The 12,666-nt window shown below is 39.2% G+C and overlaps 1 protein-coding gene across 1 annotated transcript in view; it reads right to left on the bottom strand.

The window, feature by feature from the left end:
* Positions 1-331: 331 nt before the first annotated feature.
* The window catches only part of LOC149221886 (BTB/POZ domain-containing protein At1g21780-like), a 136,047-nt gene continuing 123,712 nt past the window's right edge, over positions 332-12,666 (bottom strand). The window contains exons 3-4 of the mRNA XM_089385267.1: positions 1,136-1,251; positions 332-1,016 (exon numbers count right to left, since the gene is read on the bottom strand). Coding sequence (XP_089241393.1) covers positions 411-1,016; positions 1,136-1,251 — 722 coding nt within the window. The 3' untranslated portion in view covers positions 332-410. The remainder of the gene's footprint in view (positions 1,017-1,135; positions 1,252-12,666) is intronic.

Below are 12,666 nucleotides of genomic sequence, written 5' to 3' on the forward strand. Positions count from 1 at the left end.
AATGACACGTTTCAAAGTACATTACACTCAGAAGACTACACTAACATAGTCTATGAGCTGTCATTGCATTTCAGGGATTGCATGAATATACTATGAGACGTCATTGAGAATGTGGTTTTGGCATGCAAAATTGCTTCTTAAAATTCCAGCAAACAGACACATCGTTTTAGATTTAAGAGAATCAAAAGTCATTGCTGGTCAATATTAAAACTCGAGTCTTTTCCTTACATAGAATATGTTGCCCTTCACAAAGAAATGAAAACGTGGTAACAAACTAAATGCATTGGGTAACTTGAGCCATCATAAATTTATTCACAACTAAGTTGCAAAATGGAATAAAAGCAGAATATAAATTAAATACTTGAATCAGCTTGAGCCATCTCATGTCAATCTAATATCTGTTCATGAAGTTATCCTACCCTCCAAACATTTAGCACTTCTTGAAACATCTCAATCATCAACTCCCTGTCAGCATGTTGGAAAAACATGTTCAAATCATCCCTCACATCATAGATCTTTCCAAAGTCAAACAAATACATCAAGCATGATTTCTTCAGTCGACTTAGCTGGTAGAGCCAGGCCTCTTGCAGCCTCTCGAGAACATTTTTAGAATCTATATCCTCCAAAAGGCTTTCTTCACAGGATTCTTTCAAGTCCCCAATGTCATATTTATCAGCAGCCCTCAATAAAGCTATTCTATGGTTCCAAAAGTCCTCATGTTTGATACCTCCATAGATGTAGCTTAGAAGAGCCATGCAAGCTTCCACAGATATGTCTTCAATATTAATTATCGATGATTCTTTCTCTTTGAGATCATGCAAGAACATACTCTCAAAAACAGGGGATCGCGCTGCTAAAACAGCCCGATGTGCTCTAACACTACCATTAGCAGTATTAATAGTTACATCCGTGTGAAGACCATCATCCAACATACGAGAAAGGCATTTTAATGCACCCTTAGTTGCTTGACACTGCATTGCTCCTTCATTGGGCCATATTGAACAAGCTTCTCCACCCTTTATTGTCAATCAGTAAAAGTCACAAGTCAAAGATTATATAGAATTATTTGAACCAAACAAATTTACACAAGTCATAGCATTCCAGAAAGATGCACATAAAGACATGCATTTCTTACATTCATTGTAGCAATTTTCAGGTCCAGGAACTCCACATCAATTATAAAACGTCCATGAAAGCTAGAATCTATAGGCCACACAAAATCCTCACTGCTGCGGAGCAACTTATCATAGACTGCATCAACATGGTTGACATTAGCTTGAGGAAAATTGATATTGTGCGTGAAACATCATCAGTGTTCACTGTTAGGCATTTGCTCATTAGGAGGGAAAGGAGTTCAGCAGGGCAGATGTATCAATAGATAAAAGCATGGAATGGCTAAGAATAAAAAACTGAAATACTCAAATTATTCATCAAAACAGGGAATATCTTTTGTGTTTCTCCGAAGGAAGACATCATTTCCATTAGGTGTTATGAAGATCAGTGAGAAACCCAGTGTGCAAATTGGTAATCAGAAACTTCAATTAGTACCTCTATATTCTCTATTTACCAGGTAAATATATGATTAAACAGATACCTATTTTCCAATTGATATCATACACCTATACTCATTGAGATATTAGTGATATTTGTGAATATCCTAATTCTATGTATTGAACTTCTTGTATATTGGCAAATGCTCCTGTCCTTTGAGAAACAGAAAGAGGAGGGAATTTGTTGGGAATGAATGGATATCTGTAGCAGGAGAGAGGACACTTTGAAAGAGGCTATTAGAGGAGGTTTTTGAAGGGGCTATTGTCATCTCCCATTGAGACTGTAAAGGAAGGAAGCCTCCTGAGTCCTGCTGAATGACAATGTTGGACACTGACCCAGGAGTCTACCTCCATGCCAGGCTCATTTTGACTTGATATTCCACTATTGTACTTAGCCCTTATGGTCACCTACTTTACCCAGGCCCTTTGATTAATTATTATCTTAACAGTCTGGTTTTTGCCTTTGGAGTTGATTTCATGTTCAGCCTTCCTTCTATTATTTCTTTCCAGTTATAAAATATGTCAAAGCAATTTATTCACTGCTGCTAGTGATTCCATCGTCAGGACAGTTGTTAAGCCTTCATTCTGTAGCCTTTTGGCGTAGCAGATAAAAACACAGAATGGTTAAGAATGTAAGAGTGACGTCCTCAGAGTTATTCATCAAAATTACAAATATGTTTTGTGTGTTATGAGAAGCAAGATATTATTTTCATAAGGTGTTATGAAGATCAGCAAGAATTAGCTATGCGATTCAGTAAGCAGCTGAAAAGGATGCTCATGTATTCTCTATAACACAGATACCTATAGGATTCAAAGAATACCACTAGCCCTATTGCTTATCATCCAGCCCCACCTATAAAGGTGAAACTTCAGATATAAGTATTGTGCCTATCCTGATTCCATGTATTGAGCTTAGTCTATATGGACTGCTGTTGTCCTTTGGGGGATGGAGGGGACTCGCTGGAACAGGGAAGATATACCTAGAAAAGCTTTGAAAGGATCTATTATCATCATTCCACTAAAACTGGAGACGGTCTCCCACGGGTTGGCAAGATTGGAACTTTGACCCAGGAGTCCACCTCCCAGTGTTACTTGTGAGCGGGAGCGAAAGCGGGGAGCAGGAGCGAAAATGGGTGCGGGAGCGAAATTTTCAGAAGCTCCCAGTTTGGGAGCGAATCCGGGAGTGTTTTTTATATAATATATATATTTTTTATATTTTCATACATATATGTCAACAAAAACATGTAGAATGATGAATTAGATATAAAAAACATAAAAAACATAGATTGAACCATATAACAGCAATCAGCTAGAAGTTATAATCTTCATCAACCACAAGTTAGTTTATGGCTAAAAACTTTTTTAAAAATTAGCCCCCAGCGCCTGTGTGGCCATCCTTTTATGGACAGAACCACTGTTACTTGGGAGCGGAAGCGAAAGCGGGCAGCAGGAGCGAAAACGGGAGCAGGAGCGACATTTTCAGAAGCTCCTGGTTTGGGAGCGAATCCCGGAGTGTTTTTTATATAATATATATATATTTTTATATTTTGATACATATATGTCAACAAAAACATGTAGAATAATGAATTAGATATAAAAAACATAAAAAAACATAGATTGAACCATATAACAACAATCATCTAGAAGTTATAATCTTCATCAACCACGTCCACAAAAGTTAGTAACATAGTAACATACAACATATTGAGTCTCATGATTCATCAATCTTAAAGTTTCAAGCTTTCAAAATTCAATATATAACATTTATCATCATTGATCACCAAAGTTGTACTTGTAAGCTAAGTGTAACCATTATAACAAATAATATCTAACATGAAATGAAATGAAACAACTTATGAAACAACTTTCAACTTTCATGAAGCATCATATTCATAATTCATTACTAATGAGTTATAATTGCGAACTTCAAACTTAAATTGTCATATATTGTCTAAAAAAATATCATAATAAATATGAAAAAGTCAATAGTTATAAAAACTATTAGAAACTAGAAAAGAGAAGTAAATCTATTATCTTTTTCTTATGCTTTGGCCTCTTGCCACCATGAGAAATTTCTAATTTTTTAGTCTTGTTGGAAATCAGGATCTTTGTCATTAATATCACCCTCTAAGCATTAATATCCAGAGGTATCTTTGTCATTACCTTTGTATCTGTATAGGGATCTTTGTCATTAATATCACCCTCTAAGCATTAACATAAGATAGAAAAAGCATAGCATGTCAAGTCAAGATTTTGTTTGAGTGATGCGTACATTTTTAGGAGAGTCATGATAAAGGAGTTCGACAACCAATGTACATAGAGGGATTGGTGCTCTTGATAAAATACGAGTTCCATACCCTAATACATGACAAAATTCAATGGAAACATTGCAATCCCCCAATCCTGAAATCCTGAAAAACTGATAAGTCTGCTGGATTTTGAATGAAATCTAAAATTCTACTTTCTCCATATGAAATCCAATGAGGCCGGAACCACTCTCAAACATCCTCAGTCATTTCATGGTAATGTTAAAAATTTAAGTAATAGGATGAAAATGAAGATTAAATAGAATGTCACTTTTGCTTTAAAAATTTAACATTACCATGAATAGCATATCAATACTAGGGACATAGACTTGATCATTAAGTTGCCCCAATCAAAACTTATTTGTTTCTTTCAAAAAAATTGCATTTAGAACATTACTACAAAAAATTGCAAAATTGCAAAAGGCAAAACGCTCCCAAAAATGCGAGCGAAAAAAAATTTAGGGAGCGCATTCCCGACTTGCTCCCAAGTCGTTCCCGCCCAGAGAGCGCGGATTGGGAGCGGGATCGAGAAGGGGGGAGGCGCTCCCCCGCAACACTAGATAGGACGCAGCTATGCGGATTTTTCCCGCAGAATTTCGCGTAGGCCATGATTTTCCGTGTGGAAAATTTTATCGGCCTGCGCAGGGCCGAGGGCGCATTTTTGAACTAGGTTTTGCTCCAAAAAATAAAATAAAAGCTTAAAATGAAAAACTAAATGGATAAAAAGCTAAGTTATGGAGAGATCTTCTATCTGGAAGAAACGGTGCGTGATTTCATCCACCGGTTGGCTCGGAACCAGTCTGGAAGTTTGACGGTAAAAACTCCTCTCTCTGCTCTAAACTGGTGAAAATGCAAATGGTAAAAATAAATTACTTTTTCCCACTTTTATAAGTTTTTGAAGCTTAAAAATATTATTTTTTATGTTTTGAACCTTTTTGGGAGGGAAAATGCCCCTTTTGAATAGTTATGACAAGTTATTGAGTTTAAATGTGTAGGATAGTTTACGGAGTCAAGATGAATCATTTTTGACATTTTAGTAGACTTTTATCACTTTTCATGCTCTTAAAAATTACAAAAAGAGAAAATCATGGAGTCCTCTTTTAAGCCCTTTTCAGACTCTTTCAAAACGAAAAGATTGTCGAGTACTTGCTTGTTCGAACTCGTAAAAGTAAATGAACAACCGTCCACTTAGTATAAGTTTACCCCTTTTACAGACTGAACTAGAATTGTTTATGAAAAAGGTACACGTTAACTAGACATGCGCAATAGAGTTCTCTCTTGTATCATTTTATCGTTTTTCGGACCTGAGAGACTAAACTGACGAAAAAGAACCTGATGGAGTCTACTTATGTTTTTCTTCCTACTCTCTAAAAATAAAAAACGTCGAGCTTTACTTTTTCCGGACTCGTTAAAATTTTACGGTAAAAGAACTGAATGAGTTTCCTTTTTGTCTTTTTCAAACTCTTAAAAGAAAACGACATCGAGTTACCCCTTTATTGGACTCATAAAAATTAAACAGTACAAGACAGTTTAAGCATGACGAGACTGAACCACTCCTTAGGGTTCATTAAAAATACTTCAATGGCCTCATCCGAAGGATGAGCTTACAATCCAAGCATATGTTATCCTCCTCAAGCTTGTAAAAAATAAAGAGGTACTTGCCAGTAATGGTGGGGAAAAATTGGGGAAGGTGTCCATTTTACATTTTCAGTTTTAAAAGGTAGCATGTCACTCTTGAACACGGCACTCCGTCACATTCATGTCTAGGTTGGGAAATCCATTTGCCTTACAGTTAATCAAACCTCATTGAAAGTCTTCATGGTTTTGGGTATTATCGTTAAGTCAAATGCTGCCAAGTCATTGTCGTGTCATTATGTGTTCAAGAGAAGTTCAACCTCAGTTCAAAACCCTTTGCAAATTATATGCCTTCATTTGCGTCAGCCATCCTTGAGTCAGTCCTTGCAAACTATTTTCAAAAACTTGATATCATGTTTCATGTCATAGGCTTTCCTATGACGAATCGCTTCCTATCGACTTCAGCTCATTATCTAGGAAATTGATTTAGAAACCTTTAGTGCCTTGAACCCTGCGTGCCTTAATGGCAGGTTTCTCACTTTTGACGACAGGTTCTCATCATTGGCCTGCGATCGAATGATTCTATGAGTGTTCGACTTCAGATCACTTATTCACACTTCATAGATTGTATTGGGAATACCGTGAGAGCCATTGTCATTGTTGGTGGTTTCTCTCGCACTTGTTAACAGTTCACATTATTGACCGGTAATCAAGTGGTTTCTGCCATGTTCGACTTTGAGACATTCACTCGCATGGTTAGAATCGTACTGTGGATCGAGAGATGGAGATCAAGACCTTGGATCTAGTTTCATCAATCCAGGTTGCGAGGAAATTTTATATTCATGATTATGTAGACAGGTGGCTGCGTCCATACTGTGTCTACCATCTATATGATCTTAGTTTTTCCATGCTTGTTCATTGAGTTCGCTTTACTCTGAGTATGGGAATGCCTACCTCAAAGATGATTTTTTGATATATATTTGCATTATGTTCCTTGAATGTTCCTTGCAGGTTTCCGACCATTGCCTCTGATCTGATCCTTGGAATGATAAAGTGCTTCAATATTTAAAATTGTTTTTACAAACTTCGCACTTTAGGGGGCAATATGTTACATGTCAATTTGTCACCATGACACTTGATCAGTTTATGGATATTTTTACCATCCGTGAACATGTTTGAACCAGCTCCCTCAGAAGTCAAACAACCCAAAATATGTTGAAGTACATGAGAAATTTGAGTCAAATAGTTGTCACACCTTGTTAAGTTCCACCTGCGCCGTTTTCTCTAGAGTTTCCCGCGCATGCGCTGAAATTGACTCTAAGAACAGCACAAAGTTGCGCTCTGTTTGCCACTATAAGCCCGCACAGGTGAATTCTAGAGAGTAAGAATAAAAAGTACATTCTAGAAACATGGTTGAATATTTCCCAACTGAAAGCTTCCAGGTGATAACTATTCGAAGTTTCGAACTATAACCCTCAGAAGATGCATCTCCATCCCTTTTCTCATGGTAATCTAATCCCTCAATAAAGGAGTCTTGTCCTCCTCTTATGGATCTGAAGCTTCCTCCTCTTGGTCTATAAAATGACTAGAGGGTAGAGGGATTGGGGAGGTTAGAATTGAGAGAAAATAAACTTATGTTATTGGTTTGAGATTGGAAAGCTTGTCATCTAAGGAGGATATTGAAGGCATTTGGGAGGGACCTCACGGCATCAAGGTGAAGGTTGTAAGGCTCCTCTTATTTTCTGATTAATACAAATGAACACTTTCTCCCATTGATTTTGTCTTATGTGAATGATGAATGGTTTACAATTGTTTATAATGTTTATTAAGGCAAATTCAATCCCTAATTTCCTTGATCATTAGGCTAAGTTGTTTGGATTATTATATCACATGTGCTTTTGATCCTTTTATGGTCTATGTTTGCAGGTCTTATCAAGCATTGAAGAACTGCATCAAGTCACAACAAGGGATCTTCATCAAGCATTTCGTGAAATAGGTAAGAGGCTCATCCATTAGCTATACTGCTTATAATTCGAACAAGTTCAACTTAGGGAAAGAGTCAGTTCAATTGTCATGATTGTTTCTAGTTTCCATTTAGGATCTAGGGAGATCGCTCTTGTCCGCAAGAGGAATTTTCCGGTGTAACAACCTCCCTAGTTAAGAGGGAGTGTTGGAAAATGTAACTATGTTCGGTCTTCAATAATGTACTTGAGTCATTATGTAATGTACTTGTCAAAAGAATAAAGAAAAGAATTTTTATTATCACTATTGTGACTTATGAAAGCATGGGTTTCATGCTTGGGTCACCATGTTTTAGGTCAAATTCCCCATTGTGTACTTCTAGGATTTATTCTGAGTCTATAGAGTTTTTGTACATTTAAAGAGACCCTTCTTGGGCTTTTGAATCATGTAAAAAGGTTAAGTATTGAGTCAAATATGAATTATGTAACCTCCACACCATGTCGGCCTAAGGTAAAACAGTGCGAAACACGCATATAGATTTCAATGAATGAAATTAATTAATGAGCAAGCTTAAGCTCAATAATAATACAGAGATATTTACAGAAATAGAAACATCAAGTTTCTATTTAGATAATGGAAACAATCAGTTTCATCTAAGAAACTGCTAAAAGAATAAAAATTAGCAACAGCTAAAAGAATGAGCATTAAATACTAAATAGGATTATTCTAATACCCTCCCTTAATGCTCAATCTATTTACAACACCAATAGACCCTCTGAATTTTACAAATTTATCAAGGCCAAGAGGCTTGGTGAAGATGTCTGCGGGCTGCTCTGTTGTGGGAACATATTGCAACTGAACTGATCCATCTTCAACAAGCTGGCGAATGTAGTGGCAATGAGTTTCCACATGCTTTGTTCGTTCATGAAAGACTGGATTCTTGGCAAGTTTGAGCACTCCCTGATTATCACAAAACAAAGAAGTAGGCCCTGTCTGGGAAACATGCATATCTGCAAGCATACGTCGAAGCCGAACTGCCTCACAGGATGCCTTAACTGCTCCCCGATACTCTGCTTCTGTTGAGGAGAGAGCCACTGCCTGTTGCTTCTTACTAGTCCAAGTAACAGCACCGGATCCTAGACTAAACACATACCCAGCTGTAGATTTACAATCATCAACCGAATCGGCCCAGTCAGAATCTGTGTAACCACTGAGTATAGGATCGGAACTTCGAGTGTATAGGAGTCCATAATCAGAAGTGCCATGCACATATCGTAGCACACGCTTTGCTGCTATCCAATGATCAGCTTTAGGAGCTGACATGAAGCGGGAAATGTAGCTTACTGCAAAACTGATGTCAGGTCTGGTGGCAGTAAGATAGATGAGGCTGCCCACTAATTGCCTGAATAAAGTTTCATCCACAAGGGGAGAGGATGACTGTGCTGAAAGTTTGAGCCCTGGTTCCATAGGAGTCGTGGCCGGTTTGCAATCCTGCATTCTGAACCTGTCCACAAGATTTTTGGCATACTTGGACTGAGAGAGAAAGATATGATTTTCAGTCTGCCAAACTTCAACCCCCAGACAGTAATGAAGAAGTCCCAAGTCTGTCATCTCAAAGGTTCTGCATAAATCTTGTTTGATCCCATGGGTCAAATGTGCAGAGCTGCCAGGAATGATAAGGTCATCCACATAGACAACCACAAACAAGATATCATCACCAGTATGCTTGATATATAGGTTTGCATCAGATGGGCTCCGCTGAAAACCCTGATTTGTCAGGTACTGATCAATTTTCATGTACCAAGCCCGAGGAGCTTGTTTCAATCCATAGAGTGCTTTAGCTAATCGACACACTTTCTGTTCTTGACCAGCAACCTTGAATCCTGGAGGCTGCGTCATGTAGACTTCTTCTTGGAGATCACCATTTAGGAAAGCACTCTTTACATCCATCTGATGAAATTTCCAATTGAACTGAGCTGCTAGGGCAAGGACAAGCCGTACAGTACTCATCTTGGCTGTAGGAGCAAAAGTCTCTTCATAGTCGATGCCTTCCTTCTGTGAGAACCCTCGAGCCACAAGACGAGCTTTATACTTGTCTATGGTTCCATCAGCTTTGTATTTCACTTTATACACCCATTTGCAGCCTATGGGCTTTTTCCCTGCAGGAAGATCAGAAAGGGTCCATGTGTGATTCTTCTGAAGACTCTGGAATTCGGCTTCCATAGCCTGTTCCCACTCAGATGTACCCTTAGCCTCTGAATAAGTTTGAGGCTCAAAAATACTGTGTAGGTTAGCCATAAGAGCAAAATTGACTGTAGACTGTTGTTTGTTCTTATGTCTAGAAGTTCTACCTTCAAGGAGCTCATCATCCCGGAGATCACCAATGGTTTTAGCCCACCATTTAGGCCGAAGAGTAGAGGAACCAATATCAGGAGGAGGTGGAGAAGACTCAAAAACAATAGGGGCAGCAAGAGGAGGGTTATTTTCTGGAGGAAGCTCAGATAGAGTATTATCAAACACTGATGCTACATCATCCCTCCCATCAGGTGGACCGACCGGAAGAAGAACACTGTGAGGCTGATCCTCAGAACACTGCTCAGAAGAAGAAGACTGAAAGAATCCTCTGTCTTCATCAAATACTACATCCCGACTGAAGCTAAGACGACCAGTGGCTATATCTATCAGCCTATTGGCCTTGTGATGATCACTGTACCCTGTCATCATGAGTTTCTGGCTTTTGGAATCCAACTTAGAGCGCTTAGCAACTGGAATCCAAACATATGCAACTGAGCCAAATACTTTGAGGTGACTGATCTTAGGCTTACGGCCAGACCAAACCTCTTCAGGAGTCTTCCCTTTAACAGCCTGAGTGCGTGATCGGTTAAGAAGATAAACAGCAGTAAATACTGCTTCAGCCCATAATTTGTTTGGAACACTCCTGTGTTGTAACATGGAACGAGCCATTTCAACAACCGTGTGGTTGCGACGCTCGACAACACTGTTCTGCTGAGGAGTGTAGGGTGTGGTTAACTGACGTTTGATGCCATGAATATCACAGAAGTTGGCAAAAGCTGAAGAACAAAATTCCCCCCCGTTGTCGGTCCTAAGAGTCATGATGTTACAGCCAGACTCTTTTTCAACTAAAGTTTTAAACTTCTGAAAGGTACTAAGTGCATCAGATTTATTTTTTAGAAAATACACCCACATCTTTCTACTGAAATCATCTACAATACGTAAAAAATATTTGCAAGCAGTGATAGAAGCTGTATTCATAGGACCACAAATATCAACATGAAGTAACTGGAGTACCTTAGATGCACGCCAAGATTCTCCATCCTTGAATGAAGACCGATGTTGCTTTCCCGCTTGACAGGCGCCGCATACCCCCAACTGCTGAGTCTGAATATCAGGTAATCCTGACACAAGTCCCTCCCGAGAGAGCTGAGAGAGATACTGCATATTTAGATGCCCATATCACTGATGCCATAGAGTGCTGATGGGAGAGACTTCTGGAGAGTCACCGGTGTCAAGTAGCCTGTATAGACCATGGTCCTCTAGGCCAACAGCAACTGTAAGACTAGTCTCCCTATCAATAATGGAGCACTTGTGCGCACTGAACACTACATCAAGCTGAGGAGAATTCCTCATAATCTGGCTGACAGACAGCAGATTAATTTCCATACCAGGAACATAGTATACATTCAGAAAGATGAGTGTGCGCCCACCAGACTGGATTTGAATTGTACCTCTGCCAACTACTGTGTACTTTTCACCTCCGCCAAATACCACGGAATCACTGAAAAGTGAGAAGTCAATAAACCAGTCACGCCTGTGAGAAAAATGGCGTGATGCACCAGAGTCAATGTACCAGGCAGAAGACGGAACATGATCTGAAGACCTTTTAGCCATAAAGGCGTAAAAGGCAGAATCTGTCTGCTCGGAATGTTCTGCAACATTTGCTGTCTGATGAAGCCCTCCCTGTTTCTTCTGTTCAGAGGCAATCCTCTGTCGACAATCTTTCTTCATGTGGCCGAACTTGTGACAGTAATTACACTGCACATTTTTCTTCCTAGTAGGATCAAAAGGCTGAGAAGAACCTTTTTGCTGAAAGGACTGAGAGGACTGATATTTGGCAGCAAAAGCATTTTCTGAGGAGGCTGATGCTGCACCACTACCAAATTGTTGTTTCCAACGATCCTGCTGCATGAGTTTGGTGCATAACTCTGGAAACTTCAGATCAACATTAGTGGCGGTAATGTTGAGTGTTTCTATGAAGTGCTCATAAGATTTTGGTAGACTTTTCAGAGTGATGACTACCATATCTTCTTCCTCCATGGTGCGGCCAATGGCTTCGAGCTGGTCTCGAATGTCTTTAATCTTGTTGAGATGTTCCTGTAAAGACATATGTTCGTCCATCATGATGGAGAACAACTGATTTTTGAGAAAGAAAGCTCTGCTCTTGTCAGATGTCTCGTGCAGTTCTTTCAACTGTTGCCAGATCTCGGCAGCTGTCTTGCCAGAAGGAATCTGCGGTAACTGATCATCAGCCACAGAGAGCTTGAGAAGCATAACAGCCTCTCGATTTCGATCATCAAACTTATCTTGATCGGTACTAGCTGTACCGGGACAAAGCTCTTTGCCCAAAACGAGCTGATCAAGACGCGTGTATTCAAAAATGGTCAACATTCTTTGTTTCCAGATGTTATAATTGCTGCCATTGAAATGTTGATTTCCTTCTAACATCAGATTGGTGAGTGAGGCCATTTGTACGTTTCCCAAAGACAATAAAGAAGTCTGGCACAAATTTCAATGTAGATGCCCGCTGATCTTGGTGCAATAAAGATAAACAAAACAGAATTTGTTCTGCGAAGCAGGTTCAAGAAAATATATATATAGCGCTTACCCGGCAAAAGTCTCCACAGAAATAATTTATTTGATAAAAAATGAGCGCTATATTTTGCAACAGCAAAAATTTCTGTGTGACTATCTTTCCAGTTAAGTCGAAACTCCAACGTCTGATTTTGCAGTAGATAACTTAATCCACTCAGCCAAGAAACAGCAAAATGACCGATACGTGGACAGAGATTGACCAATACGTGGACAGAAGTGTGAACCCACGTCTTTGTCAGAGCAATCGAATGTTGAATCCACGTGAGCCACCGTTTAGAAATTTCACACACAGCAAATATGCGGGGTCGAATCTGATAATGGCGTGACCGTGACCGTCTTAGCGGAAGAACAAACAGCACGTATACACGTTCTCGAACAGACCC

Source organism: Pinus tabuliformis, chromosome Q, assembly GCF_031772625.1.
Source record: "Pinus tabuliformis cultivar Carrire ecotype Pingquan chromosome Q, CPIR1, whole genome shotgun sequence".
Lineage (NCBI taxonomy): Eukaryota > Viridiplantae > Streptophyta > Pinopsida > Pinales > Pinaceae > Pinus > Pinus tabuliformis.